At 43.3% G+C, this 21457-nt stretch overlaps 2 protein-coding genes across 3 annotated transcripts in view; one reads left to right on the top strand and one right to left on the bottom strand.

The window, feature by feature from the left end:
* Nucleotides 1-77: 77 nt before the first annotated feature.
* Nucleotides 78-4603, top strand: RPL9 (ribosomal protein L9). Of its 2 annotated transcripts, none has more exons than XM_045834133.1 (8): nucleotides 78-132; nucleotides 562-608; nucleotides 697-812; nucleotides 1427-1522; nucleotides 2679-2811; nucleotides 3892-3972; nucleotides 4123-4237; nucleotides 4484-4603. In XM_045834133.1, exons 2-7 carry the CDS (start codon nucleotides 563-565, stop codon nucleotides 4227-4229), a joined length of 579 nt encoding a protein of 192 aa, XP_045690089.1. In that variant the 5' UTR covers nucleotides 78-132; nucleotide 562; the 3' UTR covers nucleotides 4230-4237; nucleotides 4484-4603. The 2 variants fall into 2 exon arrangements, with proteins under 2 accessions (XP_045690089.1, XP_045690088.1); XM_045834132.1 differs by having other exon boundaries at nucleotides 130-258.
* Nucleotides 4604-6257: 1654 nt separating this feature from the next.
* Nucleotides 6258-21457, bottom strand: part of KLB (klotho beta) — a 36828-nt gene continuing 21628 nt past the window's right edge. The window contains exons 4-5 of the mRNA XM_045834131.1: nucleotides 16981-18124; nucleotides 6258-9066 (exon numbers count right to left, since the gene is read on the bottom strand). Coding sequence (XP_045690087.1) covers nucleotides 8684-9066; nucleotides 16981-18124 — 1527 coding nt within the window. The 3' untranslated portion in view covers nucleotides 6258-8683. The remainder of the gene's footprint in view (nucleotides 9067-16980; nucleotides 18125-21457) is intronic.

Here is a 21457-nt window from a genome sequence, read left to right as displayed (position 1 = left end):
ACTTTAAGCTGCTTCGCGATTGGTTGCTTTAGTCTAGTGGCGTCGCGTGCTCTTGACGCCATACGCAAGGCCCTTACGGCTACAAGAGCGTGATGACGAAAGACGCCCTCTCTTTGCCACTTCTCCTGCGAGGTGAGGTTATGTCTGTAGTCCGTGGGCCCTAGGAATCTGAAGCCATCGGCGCGGGGAAAACCAGCGGTGCCGATCTGGCTCTCGGAGGCTTTATCTTGGTTGTCCCTCGGGGCAGTTAGGCCCCAGGTGGGTCTGGCGGCACTGGGATTCCAGCTCTGTCCCGGGCTTTTTGGCCTACCCCCGCCCCTCAGCCTTGCCGGGATGGCGCCTCCCTGATAAGGGCTTCCAGGGTGGCGCTGGGCCTCGAGACAGCCGCATAGGAGTTGCTCCTGGCAGGCCAGGAAGCAGGGGAAGCCGTCTTCGTGTTGGCCCACCCTTGACCTCCCCGGGATGTTTGCCTGCCGGGCTCCGATAGGAGTGGAACTCTGGGCAGGGTAGTTCGGTCACACTAGGTCCGGCCCGGTCTTACCCGAACTGTTTGTGTCGTAGGATGAAGACCATTCTCAGCAATCAGACTGTCGACATCCCCGAGAATGGTAGGAGGCTAGATGTTTGCTTTTTCTTACGTCTGTACTGCGTGCTCTACCCATCGTTCCGAGGCCTTACCAGTGTGCTCTCTCCTAGTCGACATCACCCTGAAGGGGCGCACAGTTATTGTGAAGGGCCCCCGAGGCACCCTGCGGAGGGACTTCAACCACATCAACGTAGAGCTCAGTCTCCTTGGAAAGAAAAAGAAGAGGGTGAGTTGGGTTTGGGTTTTTGCGGTTTTTTTTTGGTGAAACCCTTAGTTGCTTGTTTGGAAGGTGTGATTTAATAGCATCACATTTGGCTGCTTTAAAAATGATAGAATTGAGATTTAATGTTTTGATTTAAAAAATTGGTGTCCAGAATTGTAGCAAGTTTCGGCGTTGGTGTTGTAGTGAAGTTGGAGAACCAATGGATTGTGAAGTATAAAGCTCTGTGCTAGTAGTCACTAGTGGTAGGGCTTAATACTGTTCAAGCTAGGTTTAGTCTGCTCGTGATTGTTCTGTTAAGAATCTTGAGCTATTCAGTAGACTTTATTTTTATTAAACCTAGCATTTTAGCTTTCTAAAAGGGAAGTTTGAAGCAACTTGTACAATGGGTGTTTCTGGGTTGTCATTCTTTTGTGAAATGGTGTACCTGTGATGAACAGTAGTAACGTTTCTGAATTATTGAGGGCCTTGCATGTAGTTTCATCTTTACAGTTGAAAGGCATATGCTTTAATTAGGCCTAATGTTAGAATCTAGAGTAATTCTATGGATAAATGGACTGTTTTCTTCGGAGCCTACTCATTGCTGGAAAGAATCTGCTAGAGTGTTTGTTCTGTTGCAGCTTCGCGTTGACAAATGGTGGGGAAACAGAAAGGAGCTGGCCACCGTGCGCACGATCTGCAGCCACGTACAGAACATGATTAAGGGTGTTACACTGGTAAGCAGGCCCACCAGGCAACTTTGCTTGGGAAGGGGAGGTTTGTTTTTCGCAGCATAAATTACTATAGAGAATAGATTATGCATATAGTTTGTTGAGGGTCTTAAGCTCTGGATCATGGGGTAAAAGGTGATCGATCTTATCAAGTGTGTGTGATAGGCATCCTTGGGTGTCTAGGAGTGAGTGATCGACGCAAGTAAAGACCAGATGGTGTTAGTAGGGCAGTGATGTTTTTCACACAGAATTAGAGTTACACCTTGAGGTTGTGGTTTTTTAATAGAAAATGTAACACATAAGGTAGGTTTTGACTTCTTGTTGGTATGCGTCTCACCACCAAGGCCCCTGTAGGGGCAGAGAAAGATGGGTCTAATTTCTGAGCTCCCTGTTCATTTTCCTGAAAGCGTACTTGATGTCAGTATTCTCCTTCCAAACCCCCTTCCCTGGCTTTTAAAATAAAATGTATGCTTCTGCCTTTGCTGAGATGCTTTTCTTTTCATTAAAACTCAGCCCTCCTAGAGTACACCTGATAATGGCAACATGTACTTAACACCATCATAAGCCCATCCTGTCACGTTTCCCCTTGCTCCCGAGCTTGGTTCCTGAGGGCGGGGACCTGTCTTGACAGCCTCAGTTCTTGCCATCTGGCCTACCTTAGTACCTCAGTAAACATTAGCCTAATGCCAGGGTAAAGGACCTCAGGGTTCTCACGAACAGGAGCTAGCATCTATTACTGTGGGCATAGGAGGTAGTAAAATAATGCTTCCTTAATGTGGTCAGTAATGTTGTAATAACTGTGTGGGGCCAGGTGGGTACTGGAAATACTGGGGGACCACTCTGTAAAGCATATGATTGTCTGACCACTGTGCTGTACACCTGGACCTAACACAAATTAATATTGAGAGTAAACTGTAATGGAAGAAAATTGTTTTTTAAAAATAGTGCTTCGTTATGGAGCTTTACAGTCCAGTGAGGGGATAGTGAGACAGATGTTTGTGTATAAAAGTGTCATAAGGCTTGATTCAGGTGACAGTTATAAAACCTTGACAATGAGTGCTATGTGAGGATTGTTGCATTTAAAATTTAAGTAAGACATAAGTATCCTACAGAATTTAAAAATTGGATTTCTTTCACATTTCAAATTGTTTGCTTACTGTAGGGCTTCCGTTACAAGATGAGGTCTGTGTATGCTCACTTCCCCATCAACGTCGTTATTCAGGAGAATGGTTCTCTTGTCGAAATCAGAAATTTCTTGGGCGAAAAATATATCCGCAGGGTTCGGATGAGGTCAGGTATGTGCATACTCTCAGATATGGCTCAGAAATTTTTCTTTTAGAGTTGTAAAGACTAGTGTTTTGGTAGCTGTGAATAAAACCAGATTTATTTCAGAATTGTTTGATTGTGTTTATAACTGTTAATTAAGGCTTTATATCATATTTATACCAATTGCAATTCTTGAAAGCTTTCACATTGGAATAGTTTGCAGGGCATAGTAGCTGTGTTTAACTAGCTCTGCAAACTGAAATCCTAAAAACAAACCATTTGAGTAGTGGTTAACAGCATAGATTGCCTAGATTCAATTCTCACGTCTCAGTATCAACATCTATAGGCAAATTACTTTTGTGTAGCTCATTTTAGTTATCTGTAAAATTGGGAACATGTCATGATTAAATGAATGAAAATTGAAATGCACTTAGAGCAGTGGTAAGACTAAAGCATAAGAAAATTTTGAAGCTTAATGTTCTCGATGCTTTTTTGTGTCATTGGGGTTGGGAGGGGTGGGAAGAAGGGATTTTAGTACCAATTTAATGACTTCAGTAATAAACTGTGTTTCCTGTACTCACAACTGTAAGCCTACTTTTGTCCCACCCTGTATATGCAGTAGAAATAAAACTTGATGGAGGTTTTATGCAGCTAAAATGCATTTGCTGGATACCATGTTCTCATACTCCTTAATTGAATCAGAGTCTAACTACTCTAGGAGAGATTCACGCAGGAACACACACAAGATTTTGGCCCAGATGAATCAACTGTAAAACCAAAACTGCTTTTGAGAAGTTTTATTTTGTCTGTGGAATTTTAAATGGAATAAATTGCCACTTGATTTAAATATTTTTAAGAATTTATTTTTATATATTCCAGAGAGGAGAAGGGAGGGAGAAAAACATCGGTATGTGAAAGAAACGTTGATTGGTTGCCTCTTGTACATGCCCCTACCAGGGACTGAATCTGCAACTTTTCAATTTGTGGACTGATGCCCAGCCAACTGAGCTGCACTGTCCAGGGCTTGATTTACATATTTTTAAATTAAACATTTTTTCTGCAGATCTGATTTTGTGTTGACACTATGCAAATATCCTCTCCCCTTTTAGGTGTTGCTTGTTCAGTATCTCAGGCCCAGAAAGATGAGTTGATTCTGGAAGGAAATGACATTGAACTTGTATCAAATTCAGGTTTGTGTGTTTATTATGCCTATAAAATTTTGTCTAAGTGTTGTAGTTGGATATATGGTAAGCCCTTTTAATTATGGGAATTAAAATCTTCCCCCAAAATAGATTTTAAGATGGATTTGGCTAATAAAGTAATTGTTTTATTTCTTATAGCTGCTTTAATTCAGCAAGCCACAACAGTTAAAAACAAGGATATCAGAAAATTTTTGGATGGTATCTATGTTTCTGAAAAAGGAACAGTTCAGCAGGCTGATGAATAAGGTCTAAGGTAGGTTCTTGTAGTGTCTAAATTTTATTGCTACTTTAGTTGGGTGGGGGGATCTTAATTGACTGAGACTTAAACGAGCTGTCCTCATGGGAGAAAATGAAAAGTTGCATTCCAAAACAGTGAATGTGGCAGAATAAGAGATGGAATTGCACACATTTTAAATATGAATCTAAGTGTTTTCCAGTAGAGCATTTCTAAGCAAGTGTTTCGATGGAGATTTATAGATATTTTTCTTTCTTTTTACAGTTGTCCAGCTATAGAAACAACAGGATGCTGAATGAGTCCTCACATTTACTTGTGATATTCCTTACATTTGTTTGTGTAAGGAATACAAAGATGAAATAAAAGCCGTGTATTGATTTGGGACTTTTTTCTTAAATTGATCATTCTTTCCAGCTATTTGGCAAGTAAACAATTAAGTTTCTAGTAAGATTTCATGGGAGAAGCTGTTTCTTTTTTGAAGGTATATCAGGGGTGTTTCAGGCAAGAAGAATATGGTACCAGTGACAGGCTACACTACATGGCTGCTAATCTTTGGATGCAGAATTTGGGGGAGGGTGCCCTGAAGGTACCTAATTTTGCAGAGGTATGAATTTGAATGTCTGTTTACCAGTGACCTACTGTGAAAAAGCAGCTGGGGTGTGAAAGTGATATAGCATTAGAAATATTTGTAGGCACAATTAAACACACAAACCTGACTTTGGTACAAGTGGAGTTAATTTGTGTTTGGGATCAACATTATTGCTGTGGCCCGGGGTCCTCTCCGTGTTATGGACCCTCTTCTCTCCTGCATCAGCCACGTGTTCCCATATCCCAGTCCTTGGTGTTTTAAAAAGCTGATAACCCTTCCATATCTCATATCACATGTCACACTTCAAATATGAAATAATCTTTGGTTTGATGATGATAGTGGTTAAGTGTTTAAGAAATGGATGAAATGATAAATCTAAGATTTGCTTTGAGATATTTGAGGTGGGTTTGGGGTAGGCATCGGATGGGATTTTAGGTGAAACGTTATTTCTAAGTTGCTAATTTGTGGAGGCTGAAGGAGGATTCATTGTATTCCTACTTACATAAAGTTGTGAAATTTTTCATAATGTAGAAATGAAACACATCCTCTGTATTTTACTGGAATTAGTATTATAGCTTCTGAACTGACTTTTTTGTTCATCGATATTGTTGCCTCTAAACCTTCAAGTTATCTTTCCCTTTGGAAGTTGTCTTTGGATTGACAAGTTACCTTCAAGTTTCAGAAAGGCCCATCTTGACCACCCTGTTGTGCTCGCTCCTCACCCCAGCCCAGCACACCCTTAGCCTGTTGCACCTGTTACTGTTCATAGTATTTATGATGCATTGTTTATAGTTCACTTTGTCATGGAATGATTGTATGCTTTTTTCCCTGCTAGAATGTAAACTTAATGGGTTGCAGGAGTGGGGGGTGTCTACAGGGGGATATTTTAAATACCTGGAACAGTGTTTAGCACATAGCTATTTGCCAAATGAATGGTACCCAGATTGCCTGGGAGGTTCAAGTTGTAAAGACTCAAGACAGTAATAGCAGTGGGATTGGAAAGGAGATGTTTTGGAAGGTTTTGACAGGATTTCAGAGCTGAAAGTCGGGGAGGAACTTTCAAGTGGTAGTATTACAGAGGGATAGGTGGAGAGGGTGAGAATAACGATGTAGTGGCCCTTGGGAGTAAATGATTTCAAGAGGGGGGTGGACTGGCAGGCTAGGTGAGAGCAGGATGTTACCACTGGGGGTTGGTTGTAGCTAAGGAGGTTTCCATGTGATGATCGGTAAATAAGTCTGCATCTCCCCAGGGAGGGCTTCCATGTCTTGTGTGTCTATTATGGATAAACACTTCTGTGCTATTTTCCCACCTTTGATGAGTAGGAGTATGTGTTTTATGATGAGAAAACACTCAGGAACTTAATCGAGTGGGCATACAGCTTGAGACAATGGCGGGCAGCAGTGTGGAAGCAGCGCTCAGTTAACACCAACCCTCTTCACGCTCCACAGTTTGTAAAATCGACTAAATTGTTAAGTTTATTTGGAATAAGTTACATTGAAAATTAAACAATAGACCTCATTTTCCCGAAGCTCTTTAAATACCATAGTTGTGATATTTCCATACACATTTATCAAAGACTTATTAGTGAAAGATGGTTATATTTAATACACAAAATACTTCTCAAGTGCCAGAAAGGGAGGGCTATAAGCACTGGGTTTAGAGCTACTATTTGGGAGAGTATGGGAAGGTAACAAGTTTGAAAAAGGACAGTAGGTCTTTAGGCTCTAACTGTAAAGATATTTTAAAAATAGTGATGGTTAATGGACTTGTAAACCACGAATACAATAAAACAAAGCACGAGGTAGAGACCAAAAAAGCAAAACCTGAATTTAGTTCTAAATCTGTTATTCCTGTGGCTGACTGCATTTTATTTTCAGAACCCAGGTTGGGATCAGAATGAATCCATGGCAGCACAAGGTGGTGGGGGGGGGGTGGGGGGGGGACACGAGCCAAGTGATCTATTTAAATGCCTCTTTCCACATAGTTAACTGTGTTTAAAAGCAAATGACCAGTTAAAAATGTGTGTAGCCTCAGGCCCACTTAGTTCGCTAAGAAAATATACTCCTTGCATAACCTAAAAACAGCCAAGGTTGGGGGAGTTGGGTGCACTGCTTGCGAAGAGGATGGACTAAAAAGAAACAGCCAAAATTTACTTTCTGAATTTGGCCGCCCAAATAGCAAATTGATTTCTCATCCTTTTTGTATTTACTTGAACTGACCAATTGTGTTATTTCTTTACAGTATCTGAAACTTAAACAATTATCAGTTAGGATCTCGTGTAGGTAATTTGGCTTCTTACAGATATGGACTTGGAAAACAATCACAATTGCCTTAATTTAGGGTAGTTTCCTAACAAGTTTTTGAACTGAAAAGCTTTCCTTTTAGTTTTTAAAAGGAAAGTCTAAATTCCTGTAGAGGGTGACTGGCTAGTGAGTGACCAGCTGCTGTAATTTAAGTGCTGACTAACCTCCGGAAAGAAAGTGGGTATAAGTGGGTTTATGTGCAAGACTTGTTTTTCCAACAATTAGAATACGCTGAACCAATATTAAGCATGGAGTTCAAGAAAGTTCAAACTCCAAGTTTAGATTTCAGAATTTCCTTAATTCCACCTGCAATGTAAAAAGCGCTGACTCATTTAGGTTCAACATTCTGAATTGCATCCAAGGAGTCACAGTTGCTAGGTCCAGATGCGGCTGCATTTTATTTTTTGAGCGGCCTATACATGCCTGTGGTGTCAGAACAGTGAAGCTCCTGGGCAGACGTGGCCCTTGTCTGATGACTTGATAATAAAACGACATTTTTAAAGGATGTTTAGCTTCCCTAAGTATGCTAGATTGGATTTTTGTCACCTCACAAAAATCAGGTGAGGAAGAGTGATGTCACCTTGTCTAAACAGAAAGTTGCTGTACCGTGAGATTGACTTCCCTGTCTTTACAGGCATTTGGGTCTAGCTGTCCTTGATCTTAGTAGAATGATCTTACCATGAGATAAGTTATGGAGTTTCATGTTTTTTTAATTATTTGATAAAAGGAGCGACCTCACAAAATTAGGTGTTTTATAATTGACAATTTTTATTTCTACTGAAAAAAACTAAGGGGTGGATGTGCTTAAGAGTCTTTGCTATGTAACTGGCTACGACAAGCACTACCCTGTTGGGTGTTTTCTTTCCATTTGAGAACCACCCTGACACAAAGGGGGAAACGCCTTGTTAGAAGTGACAGAATATGTCCAGTGTTGAGTTTCAAATCTTTGCTGTGAAGTCTAACAAAACAAAGTTGCACTTTTTCAAAATATTTTTTATGATAAGTAGCTGTTGGTATTTATAAAAGAAAAGAATGATGGGAAATAGCTTATACTTCATGAAGCAATGTATCAGGAAATCCTAATAGCTTATTCTCTAGCCAATGAATTTCAACCAGTGTGCCACAAGAATTTTTAAAACGTGCAATACCTGATTATTTAGTTGGGTGCTGACCTCTTTTCCTTAGATTGTCAAAAACAGCCAACACAACAATCTGGTGTGGATAAATCAAAATTATGCCTATCTTTTTGTCAGAGCAGCAAAAATTATTTTTTAGCGTGTGGCAGAATTTTAGTAATTAGTTTATGTGTGCCATAAAATAAAAAAGGTTGAAAATGGCCCATTTAGGCAAAGCCTTTATCTTAGGATTCAAGAACTGAATTCACTGACATCAACACATCAAATGGAAAATTCATTTGAAACACACAGTAGAGACATTGTCATTGGCTACCACTGATTTCTCAAAAAACTTTTTTTTACAATATAGGTATATCTTCTGTAAGTTACCAGTATATATATGGAACTGGAGTGAACTTTTAAACTTTTTATCATGCAGACAGAACTAAGGTCCGTTTAGCTAAGAACTCTCTTCTTTAATGGTATGTGTTGTAATTTCTTTGCTTTCCAAAATTTTCTTCTCTTTCGCCTATGAAAAATGGCGATTGATAAAAGTAGAACCAAGGTGGAGAAGAAGCAACAGCCAAAGAATATCAGTGGTTTCTTCTGCACAAGCAATAAGCAGACAGTTGTACACTCTGTGTTTCTTTGAGTCTGACTGCATCCAGGACTACTGTCCTCAGCAGGGAAGCCACTGTTGCTGATGAGTTTGTTGTAAAGCTGAATTGAGGATTTAGGTTTGAAGTCAGATGTGAAGAATCCAAATCTGGGTTTAGATTTTTCTTCAGTCAGTTTGAATGCATAGTAACCTTTGATTTTAACTTTATCAACCAGGTATGCTGAAAAATATCAAGTGAACATCGTTATTATCAGAAGTAACCACAAATGGACTATAACATACCTTTGAATAAGAATTTAGTTTTCACCGAAACAAGGTAAACTCATGCCCATAAAAAAAGGTGACTTGGTGATTTTCATAAAGGGCTTTTTGACATTCTTTTATAATTGATACAAAGAAAGTGAAAATACATATAATTAAGTTTAGAAAACTTTGAACCAAAACTTTGATCCATAAATGATGCAAACACATCTGGGGAAAAAGCACATTTGCGAGTTGCCACTTTTGTCCACAGGGTCACGAGCAAAAAAGCCTTGCCTCTTTGTTCCGATTCCAAACCTCAAACGTGGCCTTGGTGTTCCTCTGTAGCTACCCTCTGTATTCCCTAATCGCTCGCTGTCTTCTCTGTCATTGTTCCCACTTCACTGAAAAGTCAAACCACTTGGGGAATTTCTTAAATCTTCCACAGCCACACCTACCCCCGCTGGCATCTGCACCCCTCCTCTGCCCCGTCTCGTGTGGCTGACCTGTGCATGCTCCTGGAAGAGGCCAGCTCCACCACCTGCTGGGTTTGTTTTCTGTTGCCTCCTCCAGGACAGTGTTGCATCTGTTCTCCCCTCCTCTCTCCTGCGTTCATTCCCCCTCAGTAGTGGGTCATTCCGGTACAAACATGCTGTTGGCTGTCTTTGACAGCAGTGGCTCCTCTTCAGTCAGCTTGACTGATTTCTCATCTCACTCCTGAGTACCGAAGTGTCCCAGAGCTCAGCCCCCTTCTCTATCCTTGCTCCCTTAGCGATTTCACTGAGCCCTATTTTCTTTTTTATTTTTTAAAGATCTTATTTTTAGAGGGCAGGGAGAGGAGGAGAAATCGAGGAAAACATCCATGTGTTCCTTTCGCACGCCCCTGCACGAACCCCGGGCATGTGCCCCAACCCCGGGTCAAACAGGCACCACCTGAGTGCCGGACATCGCCCAACCCACCGAGCCACACCAGTCAGGGCTTATTTAAAAAATACTGTCCATTTACTCTTGACTCCCAAATTGGCATCTGAACCTGAGACTCTTGTACCAGCCTTCTCTTGGACATCTGATAGACATAGTCTTGACATCTCTAATCGGATTCTAATGGACGTCTCAGACAACCTGTGCAACACCGAACACCTCACCTCCAAACCTGTGCCTGCCAGTCTCCAGCCTGGGAAATGGCCTTGGAATCATTCTTCACTTTTTCCCTCACACCCTATATCCAATCCTGTTGATTTTACCTTGAGAATATATTCAGAACCTAGCAGCTTACCACCACCTCTACTCTTGGTCATTTTTTTGTTTTGTTTTGAGATTCTACACAATGTTTATTGGCTAGTGTTTCAGGGATTTGGTAGTAGCACTAACATCCTTGGGTATGCCCCAGAAAAATAATGCCTTTTTTCCTTAAAAAAAAAAAATACCCAGCATCGTAAATAAATTCTCATACTCCCTCATTTTGGATCTCCCGACTTTCTATTTTCAAATGCAATTACAGTCCTAGTATTACTTGAGCCCCAGGGCTTGAAGTGAGGGAGTGAGGGTCTGCTTCCACATTTGCACGGAGTCAGGTCTAAAACTGGAGATGGGGTGGAGGCGCATTCCTTGGGGGGCCGAGACTTAAACCCTCAGGGCTGTGTGCCTTTTTCTCCTATGCCTGAGCCTCACAGCTCTCCCCTGGTTCCTCTGCACTGCTAAAAAGGCGCCCCCCACTCCGCCCCATGACAGGGGTCTGCATGGAACCATTATAAATGGCCTCTACGGTTCTTGCCTTTCCCACCTTACCCGCCTGCTGCCCCTCCCTGCGCGTACACCATGTTAGTGGCCAAGAAGCAGTTCGAGCACTTCGCGGCAATCCCTTCTCCCTTCACACGGGATATCCGTATTAGGACGTCAGCATCAGGGGATTTCTGGGACTGTTTCCTGCGGTTGTTGGGGAAGCCATTCCCCGAAGTTTTGGGTCCACAACATTCCTGAGACCCAGATTGCTAAAGGCTCACAAATAAAGAAACAAGACGGGGTGCAGTGGAGGGAGCTCCAAGGGCGGCCACAGAGGTCCTGGTCCGCACGCCGACAAGGTTGTGCCAAGCTGTCCCCCAGGTGCATTCAATGGCTTCAGCTCGTACCCCAACCACACATCTGCAGGGAGCCTCCGAGAAGCCAAGAAGCCCACAGGGCGGGCGGCAGCGGTGCAGCCAGCACGTAGTGAGCGTGCTCCTACCCAGCTCTGTCCCACAGCTCTGCCCTGCCTGCCTCACCCCTTCAGTCCCCTGCTCAGCCTTGCCCGCTCAACCAAGATTCTCTGCTTCAACAATGATTATATGGTGTCATCCTCCCCCTACAGCAGCGTCTCGCCGTCCGAGGGACAGTTTCTTCTACAACTTTCCCCGGCCGACTCCATCTCCAGCTTGGGCTGTCCCCTGTCCCATCAGTGAGCAGGTAGGGCTGGCTTTGCGCCGCAGTGGGGCCCGGGGCTGAGTCACCCCCAGAAAAGGCACGAGGCAGGACGCCCTGGAAGACTAGTCTGATATCTCTTTCGCGGGGAAGGGAGGTTGCCCCAGCCGGAACGGATATGTCTCCGAAGGCCGGACCTGTTCCAGACGCATGCACGCTTGTCATAGTAAGAATCAGTGTCGGTCCCTGTCCCGCTGCCCCGCCCCAGGCCCATTCTGAGCTGCCCTCCATCCAGCATTGACTGGTTGCTGACATTCGCTGGGGCAAACGTGTCCCAAGCAAAGACTCACTAGCTCACCATCTCCACTCTTCCCCTGTTCCAATCCACCATTATCTCTTATCTAGATTACAGCAACTCCCCGTTTCTTTTCTTGCTCCTTGTTACAGCTGACAAGAAAGAAGTTTTAGGTGTCCTAAATTAAAGTACAGCAGGCAGGAGAGCAGGAAGAACAGACAAGAAGTTAATCTGTTAACACAGCTGCAACCAGCAAAAGATTGCTCACATTCCTATATGGATACTGAAACTTTGGATCAGCTTCCAGGAGGCTATTTCAGCTCCTGTCTAAAAGGAGGGGTTAGCCCACCCCCAGGCTCTACTGCATCTTGCTTATGCATGAACTTTCCAGGCTGTTGCTGACAGCCAATCCAGAAGCATCAAAAATTCTCCCTCATGGACTCTGCACCTCTGCCAGAACTGTCTCTGCCACCACCCCCACACCCATCTATCATCTATACAGTGTAAATTCTTTCAAAACAAAGTATATCTTTCTTCCCCAAACCCACTGTATAAAAAAGTCCCTGTCAGCTCCAGGGCTGTGGGACACGCTTGACTTTTCCATCTAGCCCTGCCACTGCTACTTCAGGTTGCATGCCCCAGCACCTGGTCCTCTTTCTGGTTAGCATATGGCTCAGTAAACCCAGAGAATCTTTCACTCTTGTCATTTTTTGTTTAACAAAGTATATTCACAAAGAGTATCCTGAGTGATTCTTTTAAAGTGTTGAGTTAGATCATGTCGCCCTTCTGTTTCAAACCTCCCAGAATCTTTCTATCTCTCACTGAGAAAGAGCCACAGTTCTTACACTGGCCTACTAAGTAAGACCTACCTAATCTGCCTTTTCCTTTACCTCTTTGGCCTGATCTTGGGTGACTTTCCCCTTGCTCATTCTTTTCTAACCACTCTGACCTCCTTTCCTGATCCTCAAACAGGCCAGGCATGCACCCGCATCAGGATTTTTGCATCTGCTCTTCGCTCACCTGGATTTTGCTGCCTCACTTTTCTAGATCTCTGAAGACTTCCCTAAGCGCCCTATTTATAAGTGTAACCACTCTCCTGTCCTGCACCCCCGGGCAGCCCCTTCCCCCCTCTGTTTCCACTCCACAGACCTTTTCACTTCTGACACGCTGTTTCTTCCCTACCTGTTCATTGGCTTTCGTCCCACAAAAATATAAGCTCTATGAGGACAGTAAAGCTTATTTTGTTCTGTGGTGACAGAGTGCCCGGAACAGTTTCTGTCCACATTAGATGCTCAGTAAGTATCTGTCAAATGAGTAAGTTTCTGGGAACTTTTTGCTGCTTCAACAAATCAGTCATGAACATTTAAAACTATGATTGTACAGGGAATAAAAAGCATAAATGGTAGGTACAAAATAGACAGGGAGAGGTTAAGAATAGGATGGGAAATGGAGAATCCAAAGAACTTACACGTATGACTCATGGACATGAACTAAGGTGGTGGGATGATGGTGGGAGAGGGGTACCGGGTGGAGGGGAACAAATGGGGGAAAAAATGGGACAACTGTAATAGCATAATCAATAAAATTTACTTAAAATAAAAATAAAATGATTAAAAATGGTAACAGCCACTGCTGGGAAGAGAATGTGAGATAAGTGCTCTCAAACACTGCTGTTTATAACATTTGACTAATAATTCCATCTTGGGAAATCCATCCTAAGGAGATAACCAGAAATGGAGCCCTGGCTGGGGGCTCAGTGTATTGAGTGCCAGCCTACAGACGGAAAGGTTTCCGGTTTGATTCTCAATCCAGGCACATGCCTGGGTTGTGGGCCATGTGAGAGACAACCAATCAATATTTCTCTTTGCACATCAGTGTTTCTCTCCCTCTCTGTCTCCCTCCCTTCCCTACTCTCTAAAAAATAAATAAATAAAAATCTTTTTTAAAAAAAGAAATGGAGATAAAGATTTATAAACACACCTATTTTTTTAGTAGTTAAAACATGTCTAAGCCCTGTCCAGGTAGCTCAGTTGGTTGGAGTGTCGTCCCTTACATCAAAAGGTGGTGGGTTTGATCCCTGGCCAGGGCACACACCCAGGTTGCAAGTTCCATCCCCTGGTCAGGGAGAGTACAGTAGGCAACTGATTGATGTTTCTCTTTTCCCCTTCCTTTCTCTCTAAAATTAATAAACATATTCTCAGATGAGGATTAAAAAATAAAGAGTCTAAATATCGAACATTAGAGGAATGGTTAAGTACATAGAGATATGTCCATGATGAGATATGTAGTAACCATTAAAATAATGTTAACAAGGAACTTTTAACAATGTGGAACACATTTATAATGTGATATTAAGAAAAAGTTGGGGAGGGACTTCTAGTCAAGATGGTTTCGCAGAAATAGCTCACCTCTTCATACAACCACATCAAAATTACAACTAAAATATAGAACAACCATCCAGAACTGTTAGAAAATCAAGTTGAATGGAAGTCTGACAACTATGGAATTTAAAAAAAAACCCACATCCATCCAGACTAGTAGGAGTAGCACAGACGAGGAACCCATGTGTGGTAGATAAAAATTTGGGAGGGATACCTCGGGTGCAAGCAGTCCCAGCCCCACACCAAGCCCCCCAGCCCAGGGTTCCAGTGCCAGGAAGATAAGTTCCTACAACTTCTGGCTGTAAAAACCAGTGGGAATTGAGTCTGTGGGAGAAACTGCTGGATCCCCAAGCAGTTCCTATTAAAGAACCCACACACGGACTCACCTACTCAGACTCACTTCCTCCAAGCTCCAACACTAGGGTAGCAGCTTGAAAGGCACCAGTGGCACAATGGAAGGAACTGAAGTATCTGGCATCAAGGCAGGCAGAGGCTACTGTCCCTTTTCTAAACCTTCCCACCACAGCCACAGAGTCAGCAAGCTGGTGCCATATCTGAGACTCCATCAACCTGGCTAACACTGTTTGACCTGCCTTGGAGATCCCAAGAGACTCTTCCCGCACAGCTTATGAGCCCACCCAAGCTGCGTTTTCATATGAATGGTTGGAATTGGCTCATAATGCAGAGCTTCCTAAATTGTCTCAAATAAGCAACAGCTGGCTTCAGTGAGCCCCAGGCCTGGCACTAGGAGCAGCCAGCCTAGATTCACAGCTTGGCTTCACCCAGGAACCTTCAAGCTCAGCACAAGTAGCAGCCATCTCAGATTGTTTTGATGCTCTGGCAGAGTGGCCCCCCAGCAAAACACAAGTGGGGGCTGGCCTTGCCTTCATCACCCGGGAAACCCCAGGGCCAACACACCTGCAGTGGACAGCTGCAGACCATGTCAGAGCACCACAGCCCTGCCCCTGCACAGCTGATCCTCCATGGAGGACAGAGGTTGCTTTTAAGTGGTCAAAGTCAGTCCTTGTAGCTGATTGGCCTGGGTAAATCCCTCCCATTGATTTGCCAACAACAACCAAGGCTCAACTACAAGAGGAGGGTGTATTCAGCAAACAGGAAGGGTGCACCCTGAGTACCCAGCTTGGGTGATAGAGGAGGCTGTGCCACTGGACCCTACAGGACACCTACTACATTAGGCCACACTACCAAGACATGAAGTCAAAGCAGCTCTACCTAATACACAGAAACAAACACAGGGAGGCTGCTAAAACGAGGAGACAAAGAAACAAGGCCTAAATGAAAGAACAGATCAAAACTCCAGAAAAAGAGGTAAATAAAAAGGAGATAAGCAATCTATCAGAGTCAGAGTTTAAAACATTGGTTATAAGGATACTCAAGGAAATTAGTGAGGACCTCAGCAGCATAAAAAAGATCCAGTCAGAAATGAATGTTACAGTCACTGAAATAAAGAACAATTTACAGGGAAACAACAGTAGAGTGGATGAAGCCGTGAATCAAGTCAATGATTCAGAACATAAGGAAGCAAAAAACAACCAATCAGAACAACAAGAAGGAAAAAGAATCCAAAAAAAAGAGGATAGTGTAAGGAGCCTCTGGAACAACTTTAAGAAGTCCAACATTCTACTCATGGGGTGCCAGAAGGGGAAGAGAAAGAGCAAGAAATTGGAAATCTATTTGAAAGAATAATGAAAGAAATCTTCCCTAATTTGGTGAAGGAAATAGACATGCAAGTCCAGGAAGTACAGAGTCCCAAACAAGATGGATGCAAAGAGGCCCGCTTCAAGACACACCATAATTAAAATGCCAAAGGTTAAAGAAAGAATCTTAAAAGCATCAAGAGAAAAGACATTACTGTAGTTACCTATAGGGGAGTTCCCATAAGACTGTCAGCTGATTTCTCAAAAGAAGCTTTGTAGGCTGGAAGGGATTGGCAAGAAGTATTCAGATATAAAAAGCAGGGACCTAAAGCCATGATCACTCTACCCAGCAAAGCTATCATTGAGAATCGAAGGGCAGATAAAGAGCTTCCCAGACAAGAAAAAACTAAAGGAGTTCATCATCACCAAGCCATTATTATATGAAATGTTAAAAGGACTTACTTAAGAAGAAGATCAAAACTATGAACAATAAAATGGCAAAAATACATATCTATCAACTACTGAATCTAAAAAACAAACTAAGCAAACAATAAGAACAGAGATAGTATCATAGATTAGGAGAGTATTTTGATGGTTGCCTTATGGGAGGGGTGGTATCTGGGAATTGGTGAAGAGGTGAGGGGATTAAGAAGTACAAATAGGTGGTTACAGAGTAGCCATGGGGTGTAAAGGACAGTATAGGAAATGGAGCAGCCAAAGAACTTACAGGAATGACCCATGGACGTGAACAATGGTGTGGGGATGGCCTGGTAGAGTAGGGGGTGCTGGGTGGAGAGGGAGCAAAGGGGAAAAATCAAGACAACTGATTTTTTCAGTAATAGCATAATAGCATAATTTTTCAGTAATAGCATCATCAATAAAATATAATTTTAAAAAATTGAAAAAAGTTGGATGCAAGACTATTACAGCATGAACTCAATTGTATTAAAAATGTCTAGCAAGTGGAGGTGCTTCTTTTGGGGAATGGCATTTGAGGTGATTATTTTCTTTCGTAAAAAAACAACAACAAAATTTTCTATACTTGACGAATTTTCCACAATGGGCTAACCCTCTCAGTAAGGAGCCTACTCCCCTCCTTCTTTTGTTCACATCACCTGGAAATGTCATACTTCACTATATTTGAAATGACCCCCAAACCTCACCTTTCATGGCCTCCTGAATGTGTTTCTCTAGGTAGTACTTTCGGAGCTCATCATTTTCCGGAGCTGGGTCGTCGATGCCATTGGCGGTGATGTAAACATCCAGGTCCCCATAGTTCCTCCGGATCCAGCTCAGCACCTTCCGCTCCCCCCAGGGCAGGACGGCCAGGCGGCTGGGGGAGCTCAGGCAGGTGATGTCCTGCAGAAACTGCACGTCCCTGTCCGCGTCGTAGTGGCTGCCGGCCCGGCGCGCGTGCATCACAAACCTGGTGGTGAAGTGGTTCAGGGCGTAGAAGTCCGCGGCGCCCTTGACCAGGCTCCTCTCCTCCTCCGTGAACTGAGGCAGCGTGGAGCGCGACAGCCCTTGCCTGTTCTTGAAGGCGATGTACTCCCTCATGGCCACGGGGTAGTCCCCGGTCCTGAAGAGGGGTTCTGCGAACCAGGCGATTTCGAACTGGAGGAAGCGCTCCGCCGCCTGCCGGTGCAAGTCCACGTAGGGGTTGGCGGGTTCCGCCCAGTCCGAGTGCAGCGACAGCGACACCGCCCCGCGCTGCGCGGGCCTGTATAGCCGGTCGTAGAGGTGCCAGGCCAGGGCGTGGGCGATCAGCAGGTTGTGGGCTGCCCTGTATGTGTCATTACCAGTGTGGTTGTAGATGTCAGTCAGCCGGTTGGGCTCGTTGATGGTGATCCAGAGCTTCACCAGGTCCCCCAGCTCTTGGAAGCACAGCCCTGCGTAATCCTCGAAGGCCTTGGCCAACGAGGGGTTCAGCCACCCCCCACTCTGCAGCAGTGGTGGGGGGAGGCCAAGGTGCGCGTGGGTCGGGTAGTACAACGTGACCATTGGGGAGATGTTGAGCTTCAGGCCCTCACTGACCACACACCTGTAGTACCTAAGAGCTTGGCGGTTAACAGCGGACAGGTTGCCAGCCGGAAGGATCGAGGCCCAGTCCAGAGCAAACTTGTAATGGGTGACTTTCATCTTTGCCAACATCTCGAGCTGTCTTCTGATGCCGACAAAATCTGTGCATTGACGTGGCCGAGTTTTCAGCTTCACTCCGTCCACTCGGTGCAACACTCTGTTGCCTGTCACGTTCCACACATACAGGTGAGGGTCCGTGAACTGTGGGGAGGAAGCCACCAGTTCCGGCTGTGAAAAACAAGCACATTCAGGTAAAGCACACTCACATGGACAGGCTGTTAGGGACAGGCTGTTAGGGAGGCCTCATCCTACAGGGTCCTAGGGAGTAGGGCCTGCTTGAGTGTGGTTGGTAGGGTAATAATATGGGTGTAATAATTTATAGGCTTTTTAAAAAAAGATTTTATTTATTTATTTTTTAGAGACAGGGTAAGGAGATAGAGAGGGAGAGAAACATCAATGTGTGGTTGCCCTTCATATGCTCCCCACTGGGGACCTGGCCCACAACCCAGGCATGTGCCCTGACTGGGCATCAAACTGGCAACCCTTTGGTTCACAGGCCTGCACTCAATCCACTGAGCTACACCAGCTAGGCATAATTTATAGTTTTAATTTGAACATTTCACCTAAAATGTCATATGGTGAGCTTAAGTGTGATATTGTTATATACAGAATTAACATGCTTATGATTTTGCAATAAAAGGTTTTGTAATTAAGTAAAGGGACATTGTTCATGCCAGACCCTGTATTTTTCCTCTCACTGACAATAAAGTACATGGTGCATATGTCCTTTATAATGACCTGTGTGTTCCAGGTGTTCTGGTGATGTCAGAGGCAAGGCCTGTTGGATTATCTTCCTTTCCAGTCCTTGAAATTCCCAGGGAGACAGGGTAGGAACCACACCTGGCTTGGAAAATAAGTTGTTTTTACAGAAAACACTGACAAAGACAAGCTGTTTTCCACTTCATTTTTCCTAAACACGTAGGTCATGTCATGGGGTCTCATGTGATTCTGTTCAAATGCATCAGGATATTGGCCTGGTTCCCTCGGTTGAAAGGAATCATGAACAATGGGCCCTTCAAATACCGCCGTAGATTGAAGGCAAAGTTAAAATTCCAGTGGCAGAGGATTTCACTGAGATCAGCTCTTGGGGTGAGAGGAGGCTCGTTGATCCCAAACACGGTTCCTAAAAGAAGCCTGTAGGACGGGGTAGGGGATGAAGCCTTGCATTTGCTGATTGCAAATCTCTAACACGCTCTGTTTGAATAGTCTAAGTGGTGTCACCAGACATGCACCATTATATTCTCCCCACCTGTGTGCCTATGAGGACATAGCATTTATTCATCCAGCTGGAGAACATGGAACACCCTCTTAATGCAAGCTACTTGGATTATGAGCAGAAAGGACAGGAAAATACCTGCCAGAAACTCCCAGGTTGACTCTCTGATCTGATGGCGTCTCATTCCCCGCCTCTCCATCAAGGAGACAGCCCTGGACTACTGTTCTGCCCCTTTGACAGGCAGGCTCGGAGGCTCTGTATGGTGACCGAGCAATCTCACTCACCCCGCGGGGTGTGCTGCGGGGAGGCAATGGCTCTGGGAAGGTGCTCTGTCAACTCTAAAGCAGTGTACAAACATAAGGTAGACATGACTTGGGTTTGGTTTTCCCTGGTTGGAATAGTTGCCTGCTAGGCCTTTTACTCTAAATTAAAACAGAAAAAGGCTTAAGAAAAAAACATGTCCAAACGCAAAGAGTAATGAGAAAAAGTAAAATTTTTTAGAAAATTTCTTGTTTTATGTACTTGTTTTAAAGTACTTTTCTTCTCAGGGCTGTCTTTAAGTGCACCTGGAAAAAATGACAATTAACCTTTGGTAAATATTTTCCCTCTAATTGTTTTCTCATGTGTCATTTTTCATAGTCTAATTACAAAACCATATCACTGCTCTCTTGCCATCTGTCAACCAGTTATCTAGAACATTAAACTGAGAGAACATTGATCATGTGAGCATGAAGTTAAATCTGTATATAATTATTTGGGTAAAACCCTCCTAGCCTAGATGGCCAGTTGCAGTGCTTTGAAACGCCCGAGCATCATGGTAATGATACAGTGTTTACAAAGGTCAATCTTGCCATAGGCAAGGCCAGAGCAAATGAAAATGCCTTACTTTTAAAAACCTCCAGAAAGCCCTGGCCAGTGTAGCTTGGTGGATTGAAGTGTCATCCCATACACCAAAAGGCTGGGGATTCCATCCTGATCAGGGCATGTGTGGGTGGGAGGCAACCAATCAGTGTTTATTTCTCTCTCTCACATTGACGTTTTCTCTTTCTCTCTCTCCCCCCCTCTAAAGATCAAAAAACATATTAAAAAAAAACCTTCGGAAAGCATTAGTCTTAGCAAGTGGGTGTAATTAATCTGCTAGGGATCTAGATAAAAATGATGCAGCCTGATCTCAACCCTAGCACCCAGAGCTTGGTTCTAAAATTCTATTCCCTGTGAAAATGATCCTGAGCTCTTTGGAGAAAAATGGCTTTTTCCAAGCCTGGGGCAGGAAAAGAGTGAGATGATGCTCATACACCTTCTACCAGAACAATAAGGAAGTGCTTAAAAACAGAAAAGAAAAAGACAAAAGCTTGAAGGAGTTCTTTTGGCCAAATTTGAGATAATTTGAGCATCAAAGGGTCTAATGAAATAAAGACAACAGTGTGTTATAACACAAGTGAATTTTTAAAAATTACCTCATTAATTTAGAATTGGTAATCTAATTAGAATTTCACCATGTTGCAATTTATAAAGTAATAATTCAGGCAAGATTCGTGAATCAATATTAAGGCCATTGGGTGAAATGCTGTTAAGGAACAGGATATTTGTATGGTCTCAAGTATCACCATTAGATTACTTTTTAATTACAAACAGAAAAGGTACCTTTCAATTAAGAAGAGATCTGGCAAGCCCTGGCTGGTGTAGCTCAGTGGATTGAGCACGGGCTGCGAACCAAAGCATCACAGGTTCGATTCCCAGTCAGGGCACATACCTGGGTTGCAGGCCACGGCCCCTAGCAACCACACATTGATGTTTCTCTCTCTCCCTTCCCTCTCTAAAAATAAATAAATAAAATCTTAAAAAAAAGAAGAGATTTGGCAAATGCCACTTTAACCAGGGAATTTGGTGACTACCACTTTTAACATCATTAACAATGAAACAAACGATCAAGTACCTTCTGATGTATATTTCGAATACACATCATGTATGTACTATTATTTCCAGAAACAGTTAACTGAATCTTATAAAGGAACAGAGAAATCAATAAGGCATTCCATAAGCAACTGGCCTGGATTCTTCAAAAAAGTCAGTACTGTGAGGTTGAGGAGATTGCTCTGAATTAAATGAGGCTAGAGATGCATGAAAACCAATGTGATATCCTTGTTTGTGATCAAATTTTTAAAAAACATTTTTGGAACACTTAGGAAAGCTTGAATATGAATATTATGTTAGATGATATTCAATCAATACTAAATTTCCTGGGTTTGATAGTATTATAGTGAGGTAGGGGAATGTCTTTGTTC

The sequence above is a fragment of the Phyllostomus hastatus genome, unplaced genomic scaffold (genome assembly GCF_019186645.2).
Source record: "Phyllostomus hastatus isolate PE091 unplaced genomic scaffold, TTU_PhHast_1.1 phas_contig_196, whole genome shotgun sequence".
Taxonomy (NCBI): domain Eukaryota; kingdom Metazoa; phylum Chordata; class Mammalia; order Chiroptera; family Phyllostomidae; genus Phyllostomus; species Phyllostomus hastatus.
Note: the sequence above shows the minus strand (reverse complement) of the source record. Positions and strands in the feature narration are given on the sequence as shown.

Bases quoted from the DNA above. Each gene is read 5' to 3' on its own strand.
- RPL9 (XM_045834133.1), top strand. From the start codon at position 563: ATGAAGACCATTCTCAGCAATCAGACTGTCGACATCCCCGAGAATG. The intron at 2,812-3,891 runs GTATGTGCATAC...CTCCCCTTTTAG, and splicing joins CAGGGTTCGGATGAGGTCAG to GTGTTGCTTGTTCAGTATCT. The intron at 3,973-4,122 runs GTTTGTGTGTTT...TATTTCTTATAG, and splicing joins TGAACTTGTATCAAATTCAG to CTGCTTTAATTCAGCAAGCC.